At 40.9% G+C, this 24,565-nt stretch overlaps 1 protein-coding gene across 2 annotated transcripts; it reads left to right on the top strand.

Moving 5' to 3' along the window:
• The first annotated feature begins 5,760 nt into the window (after positions 1–5,760).
• Positions 5,761–23,303, top strand: SLC38A2 (solute carrier family 38 member 2). 2 transcript variants are annotated; one of them, XM_077338646.1, is made up of 16 exons: positions 5,761–6,135; positions 7,043–7,275; positions 7,601–7,682; positions 7,793–7,908; positions 10,402–10,475; positions 10,569–10,661; positions 10,840–10,921; positions 12,450–12,532; positions 13,016–13,074; positions 13,194–13,364; positions 13,972–14,051; positions 14,144–14,244; positions 15,033–15,157; positions 17,400–17,544; positions 17,648–17,745; positions 19,045–23,303. In XM_077338646.1, exons 2-16 carry the CDS (start codon positions 7,163–7,165, stop codon positions 19,141–19,143), a joined length of 1,521 nt encoding a protein of 506 aa, XP_077194761.1. In that variant the 5' UTR covers positions 5,761–6,135; positions 7,043–7,162; the 3' UTR covers positions 19,144–23,303. The 2 variants fall into 2 exon arrangements, with proteins under 2 accessions (XP_077194761.1, XP_077194762.1); XM_077338647.1 differs by lacking the exon at positions 5,761–6,135 and adding an exon at positions 8,600–8,690 and having other exon boundaries at positions 7,047–7,275.
• Positions 23,304–24,565: the final 1,262 nt, after the last annotated feature.

Below are 24,565 nucleotides of genomic sequence, written 5' to 3'. Positions count from 1 at the left end.
ATCCAGGCAGGCAGAGCCCTCCTAATTGAAGTGACATCCTTCTGAATCCCCTGAAGTCAATGGGTAAAACTCTGCATAGGAGGCGGCTCGGTCAAAGGGACGTCCGGTTGCCCGTACGTGGGGCAGCTTCAGATGAGAACCAGCAGTGGGAGAAACGAACGCCGAGAAGAGTCTGCCCATTCACCACCCGCAAGCCACAACTCGCCTGCCCGCGTCTCGGTAAAGATAGCGTAATGCGTTAATTGCAGCGTGCCTTGCACATTCCGTCTCCACCCCGGGTAGCGGCGGGCGCTTTGAAGCAACCCGCCCTGCCCGGCCCTGCCCGGCCCCGCCCTGCCCGATGCACAGCGCTGTGACTCAATTCCTCAGGGGCGGCCAGACTAGCAGCAGCAGCAGTGGAAAATTTCAGAACCTGCGCGCGCAGCCGGAGATATGCGGAGGCCCTCACCGCGGCCACCCCCTCCCTCTCTGGAACATTCCGGGAGGAGGGAGGGGTAGCTTCCGCCGGTCCATAATTAGTCAAAATCGGGGAGGGGGGGTTGCATCTAATACTGCGATCCTATATTCGCTTACTAGGGGGGGGGAAACCCCATGGAGTGAAAGGGGACTGATTTCTGAGTAAGAGGGGTTCGTTTTTCAGTGGGCACTCAAGTGTCGGCGTTGCACAAAACCGCCTGAAAAGGGAGGGGGGGGAGTGAAGAGAGGGCTCTCTGAGGATGGCCGAGAGTTCATTTTGATCATGGCCGGGAGGAAAGGTGCACGAGGCGCGCTGCGATCGCGACTCCTTTGGGCCGAGCCCGTCTTCGGCGGGTTTGCTCCCCCAGAGCGTGGCTCTTGCCTGCCATTGTTTGCTTATGCCGTTAGCAAAGAGCTACCAAATGCACGCCGCAGGAAGCACCCCACAGACAAGCAGGCACGGCAAGGCTAATACAAGAGGATTGTTGCCGGAGCCTCAGGCTCCTTGTAGTCAACGTACGCCCCGGGCAGTCGACGCAAAAATCCCTACTAATCTCCAGGTTGCCCTGAAGAAAATGGCTGCTCTGGAGGGTGGGATCCTCTCGTCCAAAATTCATCTTCTCTAGGCTCCACCCTTACATCTCCTGGAATTTCCCAGCCCAGAGCTGACAACCCTCCTACTTGCAGCCACAACCCACCACAGACACATGTTCTTGTTTCCCTTCTTAAATCACTCATTTTGCAGAACTGACTTGTTTTCTACAGAGAAAAAAATGTAAATAGAAAATGGGGTGAAATAGCTGTGCCCCACTGACCTGTGGGGAAGGTGAAAAGGAGGAATAGGAGGTAGGTGATTGTGAAAACTACATTTGCTGTGGTGAACACAGATGAGAGATTGGTTTGCAGGGAGACAGGTAGAAGGTATATATAGTAGAAAGATATCTAAGTGGAGGATGTAAAACCAGAATGACAGACTGGTTTGTGGAAAGAAACTAGAAAAAGGAATGAGTTGATAGGATCTCACTAATGAAAGTTCAGGCATTTGTATCATGTTTGGTTATTTGGTTTTTAAAAGGGCAAGTGGAAACCTTGATGCACATTAAGTTTATATGAATGTTTAATTGTAAATGGATTGAAATGCAATAAAGAATATTTTCCACCATTAGTGCCCTGGTGCATCCGTCTTGAATTTTCAAAGTTTACCAATGGCCTTTAGAGTGATTTGGTTAAAACAATAGGAAGCTGACTTTCTCCTAAGCATCTTACCAATTATCCTTTCATATTTCAAGACAAATTGCACATAATAAAACTATCTGTGAATGGTTACTGCTGTTAAGCCTTTGCTGCAAGGCATGAAAAATACTTTGTAATGCAAGAGATAGCTGCAGTAGGTTTGGACCATAAGTCCATTGTGATTTGATCACATTTTTCACCACCACCACCAGGCATGTGATTGAGAAGTGATCTCCATATGGAAAAATTTTAATCTGCCTTAGAAGAGGTGTTTCTTATATACCACTTTTCTCTACCTGAAGGGAGTCTCAAAGTGGTTTATAATCACCTTTCCTTTCCTCTCCCCACATCAGACACCCCGTGAGGTAGGTGAGGCTGAGAGAGCCCTGATATTACTGCTCAGTCAGAACAGCTTTATCAGTTCTGAGGCAAGCCCAAGGTCACTCAGCTGGTTGCATGCGAAAGAGCAGGGAATCAAACCCGGCTTGCCAGATTAGAAGTCCGCACTCCTAACCAAGGCACCAAGCTTGGTCTTCTTAATCATACTGTTACTACCGTGTTTCCCCCAAAAAAAGACCGTGTCTTGTATTAATTTTAGGTTTAAAAAATGCAGTAGGGCTAATTTTCGGATAGGTCTTATATTTATTGTCCCCCCCCCCAAATGTTACATGTATTCCTTTCCCCCGCCCCAGAACCCGATTAAACCATACTTTAAGTGCAAGACACAGCTTCTGTCAAGCCAGGGGATTCTGGGATTGTAGGCAGAGCAGACAGAGGCTGAGTGAGCAGGGGCAGGGCTCTGCAGTATGCATTGCTAGCAGCGGGGAAACGAGCAGGAAAGCAGCACAGCATACACGTGTGCTGCAGATTTGAATGTCGGCTGGCCCGGCACCCTGCATGACCGCCCCTACAAGAACACCCCTAAGGCTGGCCCTGGCTCTAAGGACCAATTAGAGGTAGGCCTTATTTTCATGGGAGGGCTTATACTAGCGTTGCATGAAAAAGTATTGCTAGGTCTTACTTTCAGAATAGGTCTTATTTTGGGGGAAACATGTTAGAAGTTCCAAGATTTAGGAACCAATTACCAATCCACATGGAGAGATTAAAGGGTTCGTTTACATTTGTGCACATGGAAAGTTGTTACCTCAGAATGGATGTTCCAGTTACAATCCTGATAAAGTAGTTACCATGGTAGTGGAATTTGATACAATCACATCTTCAGGGTATATAGTAACTGAATACAGCATGTAAAAAAGTGAAACATTAGTGAAGCAAACAGTTTAAAATTTAAAATCAGACAGATTTATGAGAACTTCTGTGTTCAGAGGCAGAACCACTTTGATGATCATGTGAAGGGAAGGCAGCTGGAGAGGGCAGTTTTGTGAGACCTCTCTGCAAGCTCTCCAGTGGCACCTGATGCTTCTCTTGGAAATAAAATGGTTAACTTGATGTTGGCCTGATTCAGGGTGACTCTTCTATTTTTAGTAATAATTACACTGCCCTCTGTTAAGTTTTAATAAGGCTGAAGCTATAGCTCCACCCTTTCCCATAATCTTCAGTATATGGGTTTACCCAGAAAATAAGCTAGAGAACACAGAATTATATCTTCTATATTCCTAACCCTTATTTTAGTTCACATATATCCTGTCTTTCTCTCCAGTGGGGATCAAAAGGAATTTACAGCTTTTTTCTCTCCTCCATTCTACCTCGCAACAACAATGTGAGGTAAGCTAGGATGAACTGATATGACTGGCTCAAGGTTGCCCAAACCAGCTTCCATGGCAAGGTTGATATTCAAACCTGGGTCTCATAGATCCTAGTCCAACAATCTGACCATTACAGCATGCTAAAAGGACAACAGAAATGATATATAAAATCCACAGCATCTTAAAACATAGAAAATTAGCACACATAGTTGAAATATTTTTCATTGGGCAGAAGGGAAACCATTTTTCATGTGAGGAGGGAAATTACATAAACAGATAAAAACCCAAATCCCTCTAATATGACATTTGAGTGTTTTATAGGATGTTGAAAAATAATATTTTAATTTGGAAATTATGCTGAAACTGTGTTTATGATTTTTACCTGTGAGCACACTGTACTATTATTATACACTATAAAGGAGTAATCAAATTTCAAGGTATAAGTCTTCTTTTCCTATTGGTGATTTTGTATCATGTGATAGTGATAACAATGTCATGGGGTTTAGCTGGAAAATAGGACTACATGGCTAAAAATAATGCAAAATGATCAAGAGATCCATCTTATTTGTATGATGTTGAAACACACGATATACCACAGAACTGTCACTGACTATAAGCAGCATCTGAGCAATCATAAGTATGCACAGTGCAATGAACTAACTTGGAAGAAACTTTGGATAGAACTGCACTGTAAGAGCTCTTCCTCAAATACTTGTGAAACTCTGCCACTATACTTCCTGTCATTGGTTTACCAGATCCAGAGTAGAAACAGTGGTTTATCAATTCTTTCTAGTGTTGACAGGTATCTGAAGGTAACACAGGACAGCAATTATGTACCATAAACCATGCAACAGATTATTTAAGTATGTTTGCTTGGAAGTAAGTCCCATTTTATCCAGTGACGCTTTTTTCCAGGAGAGTAACTTCAATTTCAGTTTATCAGCCAAGGCAAAAACCACTGCTATCAGTATTGCTTTGTATGTTATCCAAAAATTCATATTTAATCATTTCCTTGTTAATTCCTTTGTACTAAAATTTGAAATTATGACTACCACATATTTTATCACAATGTTTTATTATGCTAACTAAAAAAATCCCTGATGAGCTGGTATTCTAGAATATCAGGTGGGAGTATTTAGAGGATTTTCTTCCAGTTAATATACTTGTGCATATGTATGTGGTGCCACACTAGTTTGGACAAAGCAAGAACCCTAGGTGTTATGTAAAGCAATGCCCTTTTGTTCTCTACATAGGGGAAATGGGCCAAATCCTCTGCCAAAGAATAAATGGACACAAGCCTAACGTCGAAAATCACAGGACTGAGAAACCTGTAGAAACACTTGAACCTTCCAAGACATTAAATGAGGGATCTCAAAGTAGCTGTTTTATTGCAAAGACCTTCAAGAACAGGCTGGAAGTGAAAATTGACGAAATGCAAGGTCTTACAACACTCAAAACAATGGAATCCCCAGGATTCAACAGAAAGATTGGTTATCTCACTACATATACTAAACTTACTCAGTTCTTATATCTGCATTCCTTACTATCCCCTCTTCATTTTATTTCATTTGGGACAATGGGATTGTGACATGATATAATGAACTCAGGTCAGAAGGAATTCAACATGGCTTGTCATTTGTGGGGATGCTTCCATACTTGGGTGGAAACAGATGAGGCTAGCAACAGGTCTTTTAATTACTTTTCACAATTGGGAAAGTGTCTGCCATTAATCACTTACATTTTGTTGCTCCCCTTATGTTTTTTGAACTACAATTGAACCCAAAGGACTGATGGAACTCAATTTCTAGCAAGGCATTATTTGTTCTTAATTATCCTACATATTTATTGGATATCTTCATGATGCTGTTTACTGATTTACTGCTAATTTGCTGTCTCCTGTATGCTGATGATTCCTATTTTATCATTTGAGGAAGTGTGTGTGCACACAAAAGCTCACACTATGAATAAAACTTTGTTGGTCTTAGATTAAACTCAAATTTTGTTCTGTCGCTTCAGACCAACACGCCTATCCACCCGAATCTCACTTTCAACCTGATCTATCACCCCGATTAAGAAATCAACCAAAATCTGCCGCCAACTCTCTGGATAGCATAGCGCGCTGTCGACCTCCTCCCGGCCGGTGAGGACCTGCCTCGTGCTCTTGGGTGCGGGAAGGGGGAGGTTCCAGAGGGGAACTTTGTCATTGTGGCAGTCGAGGTAGGGAGGAGCTGTCGGAAGAGCGGCCGGGGCGGAGCCAGGCAGCCGTGTTGGTACACAAAGAAGCCGCCGCACGTTGCCGGGTGGAAGCCGCGCCTTTCCCTTCTCTCCCCCCCCCCCCGCCTCCTCTGACGTCGCCGCATTCCACCCTCAAAATCGGAGGCTACGCGAGGCATTCTCTAGACCTGATCGCGACGTTCCACGAGAGCGTCTTCTGCTTGCGCCTTGCGCGGCCCGGATCGCAAAAGCTAGCCGAGCGTCAGAGACGCGTACCTCGTCCGGTTTTCTGGCTGTTTAATTTAAGAAGAGAACGATAAATTATTATTTTATACCGGCTATTTTTATTTTTAAACAAAAAAAGACTGTTTTTTGTCTACTGGGGCCTTTTAGTTGTTAAATATTTAAAAGGATTTTGTGGCTGCTCTTTTTTTTTTCTATTTCAAAGAAGGAATTTAAGTACGATCTCGTCCAAGATCCGTAAAGAAGCTCCCGAACATCCGGACTGTAGGTTTCATTGATTGAGGTAAGAAAAGGGGGGAAAGGTTTCTACGGTTTAGTGAGTGGCTGAGTAGGGTTTTCCGGGGGGAAGAGTGCGTATAAATGTATAACTTAGTCTTAACTGGCCTTTGTTATGTAAGATTGTATAAGATGGAGGGGGGGCGACCACCCGGCCAGCGCTGCTGCATCCGGGTAGTGGTTAAAAAAAGACGCGCATATCATAGATCGGGGCTGCTGGTGCAGTCTCGTCTTGTGACTGATTTGCATTGGCGGGGAGGGGGCGTTCATGCTTCGGGAGATCTCGTATTTGGAGGGGCAAAGGGTGACGAGGGAAGAGCAAAGGTTGATGTGGAGCAAAGGGAATGCGCTAATCCTTCACCCGGGTTGCATCATGTTCGGAAGGTGGCAGGGGTGGAGTTGGTGCGTCCTCGAGGTTTTCAGCCAGCAGAGCTGTGCCGATTGCGTCCGTGTCCACAATCGACGCTTTCGTGTAAATAGATTTTACCCAACCAGTTCAGAGGATCAGGTTCGCTGAGGCGAAAGGGACCGAGGTCTGGGTTAACTATAGGTATGGCGAGACCAGCAGGTGATGTTTTTTGTTCTGATGGTCGAAATAAATCCTTGGGTGCATAACGTGCCTTTTGCGCACTCCGGCCTTTCCTACGCAGGGCTTATCCCCCCTCCCTCCCGATGGCGTGAGCTGGGCTGTTGTAGTTAGGAGATTATCTTTGTTCTCTACTGTCTTGTACTTTTCCTTCCTCCCCCCGCCCGCGTCTCCCGCCCTTCTCTGCTGGTACTTTTCCACTCGCCTGGCTGCCCATGAATCAGGCGCGGCGAACAGCAGCAATAGCGGCGGCGGCGGCAGCAGCCGCTCACGTGACCCGGTTGGGGGAGACCACTGCAGTATTGACGTTTCCCTTTTACCTTCGCAGACAAGGCAAGTCGAGCATCCAAGGACAAAAGAGCAAGAGGCACCCGGGCTGCTGCCACAAAGCTAAATAATTCACTTACTTGCTGAAGCTGGTGTCTAAGGAGGCATCCTGGATCCAGTCATGACCAAAGCTGAGATGGGCAAGCTCAACACTTCCCCTGATGAAGACAGCAGCAGCTATAGCTCCAATGACTTCAACTACCCCTACCCCACCAAACCAGCTGCTTTAAAGAGGTCAGGGAGCTTCCCCTGCGTTTCTTTTGTTCTGGGGCACAATCCGCAATCCTTCCCTGCAAATGTGGCACCTCTCAGTCATTTTGATCAGAAGGGTCTCCGTCTATCTATTGCCTATTTGTGAAGTTTACATACATCATGTAGACTAAAATTTCCAAATCTTTGTGTTGGGACATAAATCATACACTCCTACTCAAGTAATTGAAATTAGTATCTGCAACTGAACCTGTGTCTGGGGGGGGGGGATAAAGAATGGTGATCTTTTAAAAGTGAGGAATTGTTGATAATACTTACAGTTGCGTTCCCCCCCCCCTTCCTCCCACAGCCATTATGTAGACATGGATCCAGAAAACCAAAACTTTTTACTTGAATCCAATCCTGGAAAGAAGAAATATGAAACTGAATATGTAAGTATGACATAGTTATCATTGTGCCTCCCCCGCCAGCTACTTCCCTATGACTAAATGTAAGTACTTTGCAAATCACTAATTCTGAGCTGCCCTCTCCCTTCTCACAGCATCCAGGTACTACTTCCTTTGGAATGTCAGTATTTAACCTCAGCAATGCTATTGTGGGTAGTGGAATCCTGGGACTGTCTTATGCCATGGCAAACACGGGAATTGCACTTTTTGTGTAAGTACTACTTCCCTATGAAATCCAGAATATTCTGTTCTGGATATTAGTGCACGTTAACATTGAAACTAGTTGCTGGTTTAAAGTAGCCTTGTTTGGGGGAGAGAAAACAGTGGTAATCACCACTGTGATGGGTGGGATTAGGGCTGCAGTTCTGTACGTCTTAAACTCTTACTGTACTCATGGGAATGAGAACCAGATCCTGTTCAAGGTTAATCAGAAATGAGTGATTAACATCATTCAAGACATTTGGCCAACAAGAAAGGGAGGTTTGTAAGATCATGCATATAACTCATTAAAACAATGGGGTTCAAACCTCTTTGAATCCAATTTGGATCATGGCCAGAGTAGCCTGTATTAACAGTAAGTTAAAACTTTATTACATGAACCACCTGCATGCATTAAAAACCCAATTCACATATGCATTTTAAAAGGCTATCACTTGGGGATTCTTTTTGGGGAATTGTCTTTTCCTTGTTTAACAGCAAAAAACTATGCCGAGTCATTCCAGCTTAAATTCATGGATTTCAGTTGGTTTATACTGGATTAATTCTTCATAGGATTGCAGTGTAAATGAAGCAATATTGTCCTAGGGCTATTTTTAAATGTCTTATTCACTTGAAGCTTGATGTTTGAAGACAACATATTTATCACGGAAGTGGTTTTTAAATATGCCTTCCTGTCTTCTCAGGTCCCTCAGTATGGCTCACAGATGGTCACTCTGAGATGTCCCAAATGCAGTATGCTGGTAATGTTACTGCTACCCCAGAAACAAACTTGAAGTATGATGCACTTTTTGGTCTATGGCATTTATTCATTTTTTGCTGTTTATTAAATTTGAAAGTCTATATGCCTATAAAATATAAACAAAAGAAAAGCAAAAAAGTGCCATATACCTTAAGTTAGCGAGAGAGAGAATTATTTGGCTTTATCTGCCAGTTCATGCTCCACAAATATTTTGCAGTAATTGCAACGTCATCAGCATAATGCATTTTAGCAGTACTGTCAGGAGAGTGACACCTAATTCAAAACACTTAAGAAAATGGAGGGCTTCCCATCGGTTTCAATGTGCAAAAGTTCAGTCACCATTCTTTACCATGGAAATGCCATCTGTATATAATGGGAGCATCTATTTGAACAATGTGAAACATATTTTAAAGTAACAGTGCATAGGATTAGGATGTTGATACATAGCATGGCTAAATGTGTTAAATAGAGGGAAATTTAATATTCAGTGAGTGGACAACCTGATAAATAGTAGTTGCTTATGGTTAATGCTCCTATGCCTTTTTGTGAAGCAGTAATTTTATAGATCTTTGCTGTAGCTAGAAATTGTATCTGGGTTTCCATTTAAAGCACCAATAATGTATATTCATGTTAGCTATATGCAGGTCACAAAAAGAGAAGGGAGCAGATTAAGCATTTGAGTTGTAAAATGGTCTATTTTACCTTCTAAGATTAGATGGGAAAGTACTGAAGAACTATTGATAGCAGTTTTATACAAATTAATCACTAGCCATGCAGTCCTATGCAGATCTACTCCAGTCTAAACCAGTGGAAATCAATAGGGTTAGGCTGGGGTAACTGTAGAATTACATTCTATGGGAGATCCATCCGTAACAAATGGCTTCTTTGTAAGAACAGTTTTTCCTATTAACTAGGTCAACAATTAAATGGGACAATGTGATTTGATGCATAAGATCAAGATAATATTGTTTAGAAAACTTTACATCTCAAACATAACAATAGTTTGAAATACTTTCAGAAGAAGCTGAGGCATTTTGACAGTTTTAACATTGAAATCCTAAATATATTGAATGCAGTCCAGCAAGAGTTTATGCATGTTTGAATCCATTTAAATTAGCGATGTTTGAACATGTGCAGCTTTGGACAATTGTATTGTATGGTGGAAAACCTAAGTAAATGTATTTAAGAACAAATTGAAAGTGCTTTCTTAAATCAATGAGGTGCCAATAATTTCTAAGTTATAGCTAAAGAGTATCCTGCCATCTCACTCTAAAAATATAATTTATATGCCAGCGTCAAATCTTTGGAACTGTAATCATGAACTGTCTAAACAAAGATTATAAGTTTATTTAAAATGAGCCAGAAAAAAGAAGTAAAATGCAACTTCCTTTTTTGACCTGTTTATGTATTAAGTGTGTAAACTGATTTAAATCCAGTATTGATATTTAAATTTAGTGTGTTGATAGGAATGTATAGAAACATACAAAGCTTAGAATTCTTCCTGTGTCATGACCTAATTTATATATATTGTTTAATTTAATATATTGTTTAAGCATGATCTAGCCAGACTTTTAAGACTTTGATTTCTGTTGAAAAGTTAATCATATGATTAAATCATTCCACCAAGTAGAATCACAGTGTTGAACTTTGGCAGGATTGAGTCCTGAATGCTAGGTAGACTTGCTGCACTATATAACTGCATTTATTTCATTTAAGTCAGTGAATTTTGTGGTTTTACTTTTTTAGAATTCTTCTGCTCTTTGTGTCGATATTCTCTTTGTATTCCGTTCACCTCCTCTTGAAGACTGCTAACGAAGGAGGTATGATAATACTGCCGTGTAAATTAGAAATCTTATTTCCCCCCCTCCCTTTCTAATTTAAGGTTACAACTACTTCATATTCTGTGGTTACAGGTTCTCTGTTATATGAACAGTTAGGGATGAAGGCATTTGGCATGGCTGGGAAACTTGCAGCATCTGGATCAATTACAATGCAAAATATTGGAGGTGAGGATTTTCAAATGCCATGTCCTTTTAAATAATGTTATACAAACATTTTGTTGTGATAAAACAATTTTGTCACATAAAATGCTTCTGTTAATGGCAAAATAACATTAAGGATGTATGTTTTGTGACTCTTCTATATTATAAATTTGTAATGATCTACAATATTATTCATCTGCAGCTATGTCAAGCTACCTCTACATAGTGAAATATGAGTTACCATTGGTCATCAAGGCATTTTTGAACATCGACGAAAACACAGGGTAAGTCTTAGCGGAGAAACTGACAGTAGAACCAGAAATGGGCATTGTAAATACTGTCTCTGGGAACCTCAGTTAACTACATAAGTATAACCTCTTAAACCTCTTGTTACACCAGCCAGCTTCTTGAGCACTTTATTTGTCCTGAGTCAACTACTAGAAAATGGGCTAGGGAAAAGTATTTTGCTTTGACAAAATAATAAATCTATACCAATATAAATTGTGTCCCTTTACCAAATACTATTTTGTTTTCAAAATTTGAATACTCCTGTGTACCCTGGGGTTTGGAAGCCAGTGCATACAACATTTTTGTACATTCCCCATCTGCAAAACTCTACAATAGTGCCACTGTGAATGCAACTCTTGCTTTAAAGGTTGATATTTGTATTCACAACTGAGTTGTATCTGCGAGAATCCTGAGATCATATTGCTGTATAACATGTTGGGGTAAGGCTGTGATCCTTTCATGTTATACAGTGGAATTCCCACATAGTTCTAACAATCCAGAAAAGCAGACGAACACTGGAACGCCATGGATTTCATTAGTGTTTGAGTTCACATAACTTTCAGGATTGTGCTCAGTGAGTTTAGTCTATAAGATAAAAAAAATAGTATTGTTTTTTATTGTTTCTTGAGAAATGTTTGTTTTGTGTTTGGGATGCATCGCCTATGTACAATAAGACAGGGGTAGTCAACCTGTGGTCCTCCAGATGTTCATGGACTACAATTCCCATGAGCCCCTGCCAGCGTTTGCTGGCAGGGGCTCATGGGAATTGTAGTCCATGAACATTTGGAGGACCACAAGTTGACTACCCCTGCAATAAGAAATTGGTAGGGCATTACAGAGTATTGGTTTGCTGCCCCTTCAGGGTGTTGCATGGATGCACGCAAAGGCATTGAGTTGCCTCATTAAGACAACAGGGAGTTCTGTGCCTTCCTCTCTTCTAGCCACCCAGTCTCTCTCTCCATCTTTGCTCAGTCAAGGAATGTTAGCTTGCGTTCCTTGAGTAAACCAAAATAGTAGTTTTGTGTGCAGCCACAACTTCCGCAAAATTTGTTTCCACAGCTTATAGCCCAGTCCTATCGGTATATATGAGGAATTCAGTTGGACTTCCTACTTCATTAGACTGCATACAGAGCTGCAGCTTTGAGACTTTATTTAAAAAATAAAGAGGGCATTCAAGGCTACATCAGAGATCCCATTTTGGAAAGTCTTTGCATGGACCATGGGTGTTTAGTGCAGCTTCTGCAGTTCCTTCCATGCTGGTCCCAGTATGTATAAAGTGTAGCTGGCTAGCCATCTTTCAAGGGCTGGATGCTGCTTGCACAGTTATTATTTTGTCAGAAGCACTTCAGAATCCGCACCAGTGAATGCAGAGGCTACTGTCGTGTTGAATACAAATACTTCCCGCTAATTTAGGCCACCGTCCTTGCTAGAAAGCAAGTGGTATGAAATCCAGTACAACTACCTTTGAGTAAATGTGTTTACAACTAAGATTTCTAACTGTAACTTTTCTTTCTTTTCTTGCAGACAATGGTATCTGAACGGTGACTATTTGGTCCTGTTGGTATCCTTGGTGCTTATTCTTCCTTTGTCACTGTTGAAAAATTTAGGTAAGTTGGTATTAATTTTCCTGTATGCCCTTTTATATAAGGTTGAGAGAGAGAATATTGAGTATTGTAATCCTCTTTGGCATCTACATGAGATACCTTCAGTATAGAAGCCATTTCTACTCCATTGGTAGCCCTAACTGGTATATACAAAGAATAACCCTTAGAATCTTTAATATTCTATTTAAAGTGTTGCAAGGGCACATTGCAGAAGGACAGGATATGCTCAGTTGAACTGATTTGGTTGTAGCCATACATAATACCAATTCCTGCCAATCCAGTTGACTTAACCCGCACTGGCAGTTTTGCAGGTCAGATGTTGGAACTGTCATCACTCAAAAGAGCTGTACAGCTCAATTTGTTTTCCATTTCATTTAATTTCAGGATTTCTTGCAATGAACAAACTTCTTCTAGACTTTCCATCAGTTATCAAGAAATAAGAAACGCCAAATTAAACGCATAACTTAAAACACTTTGTTATTGCAGGTTATCTGGGCTACACAAGCGGATTTTCCTTGTTGTGCATGGTCTTCTTTCTGATTGTTGTAAGTATTAGGGTCTCTTATTTGCATTTTTAAAAATACTTGTGAAATTGAAGGCAAAGGACTTCTAAAACAAATTCTCCAGTGAAAGTAACATACTGTACTTGTTCATTCCTTGCTAGGTCATTTGCAAGAAATTTCAAATTGATATTTGTGGGGTGGATTACAATACGGTTAACCAAACTCTGAATGCCACCTTAGAACATCATTCACCTACTGTAGGTGCTAATGGAATAGCACCCAATGTAACTGATGACAAGTGCACACCAAAATACTTCATCTTCAATTCACAGGTAAAGATTAACAAGGAAATGTGCTAAATACAGATGTGATTGTTTCTGATTCAAGGCCACTTTTGATTGTGGGCATTTTCATACTTTTATACCTGAAGGGAAAGGGTCAGTGGTTTTTAAGCTGCCTGTGTTCAATAGGGGCTGACAGTGTATTCCTAAGAAGAGTTATACTCTTCTGAAGCCATTGAAGGGCTTAGAAGGGCACTGCTGGAAGGCTGGAAACATTCTTTGAAAGCTAGTTAGACCTGATTGCCAGTACAGTGTGATCCTAAGCAGAATTACACCCTTCCATGGCAGTGTGTGGGATTCTGCTTAGGACTGCACAGCATGCAGCTGATGTTGCTCATTTCCTTATTTTTGGTACCTGTAGCAGATCACATTTTAAATTGCACTACTGGAATCCTTGCTTAATCAGGAGCACATCAGAGACACACTGTGCTTTCTAGTAAGGAAATGGATGTTTGAGCATACAATCCCTTTGTAGTGAAACTTTCACTGATGTAAACAAATGAAGATTATTTTGGTTATTAGCCTGACTTCTCTTTTTTAAGAAACATGTGTCGCATATTATGAAGATATTCACAAATGCATCTTATATGTTTTCCAGACTGTCTATGCGGTACCGATCCTCACTTTTTCCTTTGTCTGCCATCCTGCTATTCTTCCCATTTATGAAGAACTGAAAGAGTAAGAGTTTCACATATTTCACAGAAAACAAAAGTGTGGAAGCATACATTTCATCATCAGAAATAATAATGCTTATATTTCCTTTCAAATAGCCGAAGCCGTAGAAGAATGATGAAGGTGTCCAACGTTTCATTCTTCGCCATGTTCCTGATGTACCTTTTAGCTGCTCTCTTCGGCTACTTGACATTTTATGGTAAATAGCCTGTTCCTGTACTCTAGAGGCATTTTTGGCACAGCCAAGCTAAAGGAAAACTTTTTATATTATTTTGATTTCAATGAAATAAGTGTGAGGTTATCTGTCCAACTTAAATCAGTGGATCTGTAAAGTGTATAATGTTACGGATCACCATTTCAGGGTATTGTGTGATCCATAGCTTGAGACATTATAGTGAAAAGAAGTAATTCTCATTGAACTATGCTCTGCAATGCAGGTGTCAACAGAATTTAGCCCCTTGGTTATTTGACAAATGCACATAAAGATGACATCTTGCATCATTTTCATGTACAATCCTGCTTGTTTGGTTTTCTTGTAGAAATAAGGGAGGTGAGTAGGAACATGCCAGTACTTGCTAGTGAGAAAAGGCTTCCAGCTTGCCATTGTGCAGCTGCCTTGACCTTTAGCTTAATGAGATCAAGTATCTGTCTCTCCTTCCCTCTGAGCAGGTGCCAGAGGTGTGTAGGAGAAATATGGGAGGAGATGTGGTAGTTTTCAATAGGATAGTTATTATATCAATTGGCTTGTTTCCTTTCTGGCCTCACTGGCAATCTTCAAGCAATGGTTGAACAGATAATTCTCCTGGATACGTTAGGCAGATTCAGCATTGAGCAGGGGGTTGGACAAGATGGCCTGTATTGCCCCTTCCAACTCTATGGTTCTAAGTACTAACCAGTGACAACTGTCATTCATATAAGAGTAATTGCATAGGGATTTTACCATTGTGTTCTGGACTACTAATGTTAAAAATACAATCTCCTTTGTAGGAAATGTTGAGCCAGAGTTACTTCATACATATTCAAATATGCTGGGAGCTGATGTTCTTCTCCTTATTGTCCGCTTGGCTGTTCTGATGGCAGTAACTCTTACAGTGCCTGTAGTAATTTTTCCGGTAAGTGACTTTACTTGGTAGGAGAAGGGAGGACAGAGTAATTAATCAGTAACAGTGTTACTAGGAAATAAAGTTAATTTAGTGCTCATTCTTCATATCCTGTTTTCTTTTGCTTTTAAAAAAATGCAATTGTTTACACAAAGTAAATCATTACAGTCCTTTTGCTGATAATTCAGTTTGAAGTTATTTGTGCTGATATTTATTAATTTATTTTATTTATTACATTCTTGTACATGGAGTGTTTTCATGGCAGACTCAATGAGCCTCTTGTGGCACAGAGTGGTAAGGTAGCAGACATGCAGTCTGAAAGCTCCGCCCATGAGGCTGGGAGTTCAATCCCAGCAGCCGGCTGAAGGTTGACTCAGCCTTCCATCCTTCCAAGGTCGGTAAAATGAGTACCCAGCTTGCTGGGGGGTAAACGGTAATGACTGGGGAAGGCACTGGCAAACCACCCTGTATTGAGTTTGCCATGAAAACGCTAGAGGGCGTCACCCCAAGGGTCAGGCATGACTCGGTGCTTGCACAGGGGATACCTTTACCTTACATGGAGTATTTGTGTGCCAAATTCCCTATTTGTTTGAACAGGAAGAATATGTAAAAAGTAAGCATATGCATCAGTTGTTCCAGTGAAATTAATCGGACATATATTTCATTTCCTTAAAATATGGTGAGAGGCTATGGTTCAGTAGAAGAGCCTCTGCTTTGCATGTAGTAGGTCCCAGATTCAATCCCCAGCATTTCCAGATGGAAAGGTCAGGTAGTAGGTAATGTGAAAGACCTCTGCCTAAGACACTGGATAGTTGCTGCCTGCCAGAGTGGGTAATAGTGACATTAACAAACCGGTGATGTGATTCAGTATAATTCAGATATGTGTGTTCAACCAAATAAAGCTGACTGTACTATATAACCTCGTTGTGTTTTTTCACTCTTTTCATGGTCGTATAAAAATAAATTCCTTCCTCGTCTACAGACATATTTCCAAGCCAGGGGTAGCCAGCCTCCAGGTAGGGCCTGGAGAGCTCCTGGAATTACAGTTCATCTGCATAGTATAAAGATCAGCCCCCAAGGCAGAAAGGGCTACTTTGGACAGGGTTGTGGTAGAGAAGAAACATTTAAGGCCTCCCACACAGGTTGTTGTTGAATTTAAAGACTTGAGGCCTACTGCACAGGGTTGTTGTGCAGATGAAACAGGAGACAAAAGAACCTCTGCAACAGCATCCAGCTTCATCAGCAGAATAACGCTGTGCAGTGGCCTCAAATCTGCAGAGAGTTGCAAAGAGGAAATACACATGGCTTGGCTGTGTCTAACCCCCAGCCAGAGCAGTATTTTAAGTGAGAAGGGGCTTTTCTGTGGCCTCCCTGTCAGCCGTTTGGCAGAAGGACTAATCCCCCCCTCAAAAGTAATGCCTACCCCCATGCCCTGAGGCTCCCCTGCGTTGCTCTCAGAAACGCCTCAGTCAGAGGCTGTTAAAGGCTCCTTTGCAGCAGGCATGAAGGGAGGGAGAGGGAGCACAATCACCAACCTCCTGCCAGCTCTGTCAGGGTTCTGAGGCAATTTACAGTTGAACGTGACAGGACAGCCTTGGGATGAAAAGGGCTGGTGCATCCTATCCAAGCCTCTGTTCTCACCCCTCTTGGCAGCCCTACTGACTTCCTCTGCGGTGGTCAGGAGCAGACTGTCAGCGATGTCTCTAGATTGCCCCTGGGTGGCCAGGTCGGGAGGCGCTTTGCGCTTCCAGACTATAAGGCAGTGGTCCCCAACCGTTCTGAGGCTGGGGACCGGCAGGGCATCAGGCCGCGCCCGCGCGTCGGGCCGCGCATGCATGATGCACGGCCCGGCCCTGATTACCTCTCCCAGCCCTCCCACAGTAAGAAGCTTCCTGGGCCGCAAGCTTGCAGCCCGGGAAGTTTTTTACTGCGGGGGGGGCGGGGAGAGGGAGCCGCGGCCCGCAGGTTGGGGACCACTGCTATAAGGAACTCTGGTCTGTCCTGGTGAGGGCCCAATCGGAAGGCACTTTGCGCCTTCTGATTGGCCCCTCACCCAACTGGCTGGAATTCTTGCCAGTCCGGGACCAATCGTTGGCCCGTTTCCTATCCTGGACTCAGCCCACCCCCCTTCGCCTTACTGTTTTATTTATACCAATCGGTTTACAGATTTTAAATTAAATGGATTTAAGTTAAATGGCTAAAATGTCCCTTTATCACTATATCATGACTAAATAAACCTTGTTGTGTTTTCCAGATCCGCAGCTCCATCACACAATTGTTGTGTGCAGGGAAGGAATTCAGCTGGATGCGACACAGCGCTATCACAATGGCTCTCTTGGCATTCACCAATGTTCTTGTAATCTTCGTTCCCACCATTCGAGATATTTTTGGGTTCATTGGTGAGATTCCTTTTCTTACTATTGTGCCTTCTTCATGTTTTATGAAACACCAGAAGATTAATAAAATAAGGAACTGAACATTTGGATACATTTTTTTATACAGGTGCATCTGCTGCTGCCATGTTGATCTTTATCCTGCCATCAGCTTTCTACCTTAAGCTCGTGAAGAAGGAACCTATGAAATCAGTACAGAAGATCGGGGTAAGTCTAGAGGAATGCTCACAATCTGAACAGTAATGGAGCATCAAGGCCATTGCTTCCCAGAAACAGGATTCTCTCTTTCTGACCACCTCTTTTATGACCTCATTTTCCTCTTTTCGCTCTCGAGATTCTGCTGCTTGTGGCCATCTGGGCAGCTGTTTTTCTACTTTGATTTTCACTATTAATTTGTTCTATAAGCAATGGGGTATCTGAAATTGCAGCTTTTAATCATGGAGCAGTTGGTATTACATTACTCCACTATTTTGAACTACAACCAAGTGAATTTGGGGAATATGCATGATCACAATGACTTTAATGAATTGTGCCCAGTGTACTTACATCATTAAAAAAAAAGAGAGAAATGTTTCGCTTCATGTGATCCCTCTCATGCCTCTTCAAATCCACAGGCTGCATTTGCCTTCCTTGTACTCTCTCCAGCATTTTGGACAGCTTAAGCTTTGCTCTTCTGTTGGTCTGTCCAATTAGCTTTACCACAGGCATCCTTTGTGATCAAGTGTTTTTCCTTCATTTGTATTGTCCATCTGTTTTACGTGGGATTGTATTAAATGTCACACTGTCTTGGAAAGAACTTCCATGCAAAGGAATGAATTGAAAAAGGATGTATTTAAAATCTCACCTGCTTAACATATGTAATGGAAGTAGTCACTGCTAAAAATCAGTGAGATTTATGTATTTAGAAGAAGAGTTGGTCCTTCTATGTCACTTTCTCTACCTGAAGGAATCTCAAAGTGGCTTACATTCCTCTCCCCACATCAGACATCCTGTGAGGTAGGTGAGGCTGAGAGAGCTCTGATATTACTGCTCCATCAGAACATCTTTATCAGTGCTGTGGCGAGCCCAAAGTCACCCAACTGGTTAGATGTGAGGGAGCACAGAATCAAACCTGCCTCACCAGATTAGAAGTCCACACTCCTCACCACTACACATTTAGCACGAGGATGCCAGTTTGTTTAATGTCAGGTATTCTGGGTTGATAAGGAGCTAAAAGCACTATTTTAGGATTCAGTGAATGGTCTGACAGTCAATGGCTTCAATAGAGAGGAACTATTCGTGCATAATGCCAGAAGTTTTTCTTTTTTAAATAATTGCATTTCATGCAAGATGGGGCCTGGTTTGTTTTTTTCAGACTTGATGTCTTGAGCTGCAGCACAGAATATACCAGTACAACCCTAGTTTTCTGAGCAGTTTTATTACATGTGTTAAAATAGCTTAATTGTATGAGACTGTATCAATTTCTAGTGAAATTGTTCTTCAGTACTTTGTATTTTGTCTTTGTAGGCTCTTCTTTTCCTGCTCAGTGGCATATTTGTGATGACTGGAAGTATGACCTTGATCATTCTGGACTGGATTCATAATGCTGCTTCCGATGGCCATTAACTGCCCACTTTAGATGCCAGTATTCATTCAACCATCTACTGAGAGAGAGAACTTCTTCCCCATGTTTGCAGTTCTTCTTCCTTTGAAATGCAGATTCTTTGATGCTGGTTCATCTGAGTGTAGAATAGGTGGACTTTTTTTCTAAAGAAAAAACTATTCTGCACAATGGGAATGGATACCAACATCAAACCACCTGAATCTTGGCTGAGGGAAGTGACTATTTATTCCATTCCAGAGAATGGACAGCTGTCTCTGTAAAATTTATCAAGCCAAATATTTGGCTCTGTCATTGTTACTTGGATTTTTTTATTATTTACTTGAATGTGCCTAATGGAAACAAGTGATGTAAGAAATCAGTTAGTTTACAGCAGAGAAAGGGGTAAGCTAACCAGTGAAAAAGAAAAAAAACCTAATTATTTTTGTACCAAAAGTTTTATGGACCTCAAAAGCACTATTTTGACTTTAAGAAAATGTTTTGTAAGTTGATGATCCAAATGAGGGTATAAAGTAACCTATAAACTGTCTAATCAGTGTTCTAAATTCAACAAGTCTGGCCTTTTCTATAGAGGCATAATTTTTAAAAATCTATTTTTGGCCTTGAGAAATTATTTTAAAATTTAATATACTAGAAGTCATTTAATTTGGAAAACTCAAAATTGTGACTGAGTTCTGTATGTAACTCAAGTTATTCTAAAACAGAAAGCAAGTAAAGACCCAATGTTAATATAGCTAATTCAATCAACATAAACTACTATAATGTCTTGAAAGGAGCTGTTTACTCAAATTATCATGTTCTAAATGATTTCATACCACCAGAATGGGTTATATATTTTAAAATCTGTACGTAGCAAATACAGCGTCCAATCAAAGGAATGCTACAACCAAGCCAAGTCCCTTGAGATTCATGTGGACTGCAGAGAAGCAGCATTTGGCAGATCACACAATAGGTGACTAGAACAGTAATATCTTCACATTTTTCTTCGTGAGGTACTCAATAGTGTAATTAGATAAAAATGGGGAAAGAATCAGTTGCAGTTACTTACCAGGTCTTTGGCATTAGTTGCCATAGGAAGTCCCATCCCTGTTGGAGAATTCTCCTTACTGACAGCCCACAATGTAGTGACAATGTTATAAATTTTAGCTTTGCTGTTCTCCCCCCTTCCCGTTTATTATTTGAAACAAGTAAATGTGAGGTCCTTTTATTATTACTAACTATTGGTACAGTATTCATAAACTGTACAATATATTTTCAGCATTGTTTTCATCCTTTATTGGATTTTAAATTATTTTATTCTGTGTTCCTCTGAACATGGTACTACATATAATCTATATATTGCACCAGGCTTTGGTGTAGGCAGCAGAAGTTCTCTTCATAAGGCAACTGGGATTTCTAATGCAACTGATAGTGTACAGTAATCTTTTTTTAAAGAAGAAAGACTGTGTCAGAATAGATAGTCATCTCATCTTTATTTGTTTCTGAAATAGATGTATGCTGTTGAGCCTTAACTAGTTAGCTAAAGATACAGCTAGTGTACAGTGGGTATTAAAAACGGGATCTTTCTCTCCATGTGGATGGATTAGGAGATAACGGAATACTGCTTTATCCCATCTTCCTCCACTCAACGTGCCTGTCCATTATAGTTCATGGCAGGTCTGCTGACTCCTGTATCCCTGTCCTGCTCCTACTCCTCCGATTGGTCAAAGAAGGACAAAGGCAGAAGCATAGTGGATGGAGATGTGCACGGGCCTCCCAGTCACTGAACTGTACACCATTGTGCAGCCTGAATGAAAGTCTCATGCTTTTGTGTTGGAACAGAGGGCAAACGGGACTCTGTGATGTAAGAGTGAGATTTCTCTGTGCATAGGCATTGCACACACGGGAAATGCTCGTGTCTTTAAATGTTTTATTGTTACGCATGTAAGCTGCAACGTTTCAGTCCCAGGATGAAGAGATATAGTACTTGGTTAAGAGTACATTTGACACTGCGTGTTATACACAGATGCCGCTTAAGAATCAAAACAGGCAGGAATTTAAATGTGTAGTACTTCGTGGACTGCTTTCACCTATGTTCATCTGGCATAATAGTTAAGAATTTTAATCTGCCATAGTTGTTGGGTTAGAGGGATCAAACAGTGGCATGTGAATCTTTTTAAGCGTAGGCCCGTCTCTAATATCTAGGTTTTAAAATTTAATTATGCAGATGTTTTGTTTGTATTTCTGCATGGCAACTGCTAGCCCCTAAAATTGCTATCCTGATTCCACCAAGATCAATAGCAATAGAAACCTGCCTTACTGAAGAATGACTGTAGTCCCCCTCCGCCTTGTGAGTATCTTGTAGCTTGACTCAAAGCCCATCATTTTTGGCAGGGCACTCTGTAATGTAGATGATTCCCAGCCTGTCCTGACTCACCATCTTCTCAGGATGTCCATGTCTCTGCATGGAAGAACTGCATTTTGCTTTAAATATCCCCCAAAGAGGTCATTGCATAATTTCAAAGATGACAGGGTTTTAAGCAATTGGTTGTCCATTTTATTGGTTCTGTGGCTTGGAACCATCATTGGCTATGATGGATTAGGATCATATTATACATAACAAAGACGATTGATGCTTCACTTTTTCTGCATATTTGACTAGTATAGTGGTACTCGGCTTTAATGTCTCTGATTCTACTTCTAGTGTTTGACTTTGTCTTCATTCAGATGTTTTCTTCCTTGGCTATTAATGTGGCTTAAAAAAAAAGCCTTCCAGGAATTAATATCCAGAATCTTCAATAAATTAATATAATATAGGGAACAAAGAGACCCCCTTTCCAGTATCTGAGAGAAATTTTGTTTAAAAATTGCTACATTAAGTCCTCTCAGCAGTAGGAAGATGAAAAAATTGTAGTATTCATTATTTATGTCAATACATGAAATGGCATTGTTACTGGATAAGTAGTATCTGGAGTATAGACTATGAATCACATAACTTGCTGTGATATTATTTTATGACTACCAAGTTCTCCAGCGGCTCCAGTTGAGTACCACTAGGCTAGGTGAATTTCTATTGTCCAACTCTGTTGCTGATCTATCAGTTTGGAGGTTTCAGAGATCATCTGAGCTAGCAGTTTCAGTATTAAGTAAACCACTGTCACTTAATTTTAAAATTACTGTCTTCCATGTTGTTTCATTCATAAAATGTAACATTATTTATAGAACAGTAACCTGTTGAAGTTAAAACCTATTTTTCAGTATTTATGGGTAGCCTCTGTACATAAATTATGTCTGTATATACTGTAAGTATGTTGTATATAATGTAGGTTGGGGATTTTGTGTCCATGTATATAATCTTTTGTTACTTGACTGGTAATGTGTTATACCCGTTATTCATTCATGTTGTGCATCCAGGAAACAGCTGTTTAATGGCAATTTCCAGAGAAATGGTACTGCTACACCTATTGAATTGTGGGTTCTCAAATTGTATTCAGACAGTGATATTAATATGGTGACTGGTATTTAAAGAACTACTTCAGGCACACTTGATGGTATTTGTAGCCTATTGAGATTATTTTGAATTTTCTTCTTTGAATTACATATCCCACATGATATCGCAAAACTGCTTCTGTAACTTCCCTCAGTTTCAAAAGCAGTTTGCTATGTGTCATGGAAGAAGGTGCTGCAAGTTGAAAGCAGTTTTGGGGTTCACAGAACTAGTTTCATAGTTCTTTGGATCTCGGCCATTGACAATGAGGGCTGTAATTCATGCAGGGCTTGAGTTCTAGGGGTTTACCATTGGGACATCTTTCCCCGTTTACAGGGGATGGCAAGCCAAACTATACATGCAACTTTTGGTTGTGCCCTTGAATGATTACCAATGTGTACACTGCAATAAATGTGAATCTTTGGAGTCTATGAAGTTCAGGTTTTCAGAGTACAAATTGCCATAGATTATTTCAGCAACCAGTTTAAAAATCTATCAGGCCTTCATGTACAGGTATAATACTACTTTGTATATACTGTATATATATGTATATGTGTGTGTGTATGTGTGTATATATATATAAATAGAAAAAACACTGTATTGTTAGGTCAACAATTTATCTACAATTGTTGAAAGAAAGTGCTACACAGTTTCAATGAAACATTGTATGTTTTAACTAAAATAAAGATATAATCTTAAGAGATTGTGTGTGTGTGTAGAAATTATGGGAAATACATAACGTAAGATGATTTGAATTTGAGGATGATAAATCCCCAAATAATTTGTGATGGTACATTTAACTTGAGTGGCTTTAGGATTCCAAAACAAAAAAATGAATCATGTTGCATTTAAAAATCTGACAGGTTGATTGTGGCATATTTTGTGCAGGTTTTTGCTACAATAAATCTATTGTATTGTTAGGTGCAAACCGTGTAGTTGGATCCAACGAACATGCTACATGAGTGGATAAGTAACTTTGCTTCAGCCATGGTTTTTAAGGAGTCATTGGATTACTTTTTGGATTAATAGAAGCCATGATTCTTACCTAGGAGTAAATTCTAATGAACTCATTGGGATTTACTTCTGAGTAGATCTGTTAGAGCTTGCTCCCTATCAGTACTTTTAGAGGTGACAATGTATAGAATTTTACCATCTGGCAGGGAAGGGAAAGGGAAGGGGATTGTAAGCCACTTTGAGACTCCTTCAGGTAGAAAAAAGTGACATATAAGAACCAACTTCTGACTGTCATAGGAATGTTATTGAAAATGACGTTACCTTGTAATTGACTTGTCCAGTTTTATCCTACCTTTCTTCCAAAATACTCATCCCCCACAACCACTTTCTCCTCAGAATAACCTGTCAAATAGGTTAGGCTGAGAGAGTGACAGTTCTAAGGTTTCCCAGGGAGTCTCATGACAGGGTAAGGAATTATCTGCAGGTATCCCAGGTACCAGTTCTATATGCTAACCCCTTCATGACACTGCTTGCTCCTATGGAATTTAGACAATGCAATTTATGCCAAATCCTTCCCCTGCTATTGATTACTGTGGATGGGGGTATGAAAACATCACAGCATGATGACTCTGGGTTGGGTAACGAGCCAACACTATAGAAAAGCTCATACAGATGCTAACTTGAGAGTTGGGAGTCCCCTTAAACATTCCAATATCCTATTAGTCTTATGGAACCTCTACTGCCAGTGGGAACACAGAATTAAGGCCTGACTGGCTGATTCAGCTGTATGCAAAAAATGAACAAAATGCATCTAATTTGATAGTTGCATGAGACACTGATTGCAAAGGACCAGGTGGCAGTTCCCAAACATTCTGCTGCTGCCCTTGCCAACTTGAGATCAATGAGCTGAGCTTATAGCATAGAATAAACCCAGATGTATTCAAGCCTATTTGTAGTAATGGTTATGAAATACAGTTTACAGAATACTTTATTACTTGTTCATGCAG

This window comes from Paroedura picta, chromosome 5, assembly GCF_049243985.1.
Source record: "Paroedura picta isolate Pp20150507F chromosome 5, Ppicta_v3.0, whole genome shotgun sequence".
NCBI lineage: Eukaryota > Metazoa > Chordata > Lepidosauria > Squamata > Gekkonidae > Paroedura > Paroedura picta.
Note: the sequence above shows the minus strand (reverse complement) of the source record. Positions and strands in the feature narration are given on the sequence as shown.

Excerpts from the sequence above, each read along its gene's own strand:
- SLC38A2 (XM_077338646.1), top strand. The coding sequence starts at position 7,163 with ATGACCAAAGCTGAGATGGGCAAGCTCAACACTTCCCCTGATGAAGAC. Across the intron at positions 10,476-10,568 it reads GAAGACTGCTAACGAAGGAG|GTTCTCTGTTATATGAACAG; the intron begins GTATGATAATAC and ends CTGTGGTTACAG. Across the intron at positions 14,052-14,143 it reads ATTTATGAAGAACTGAAAGA|CCGAAGCCGTAGAAGAATGA; the intron begins GTAAGAGTTTCA and ends CCTTTCAAATAG.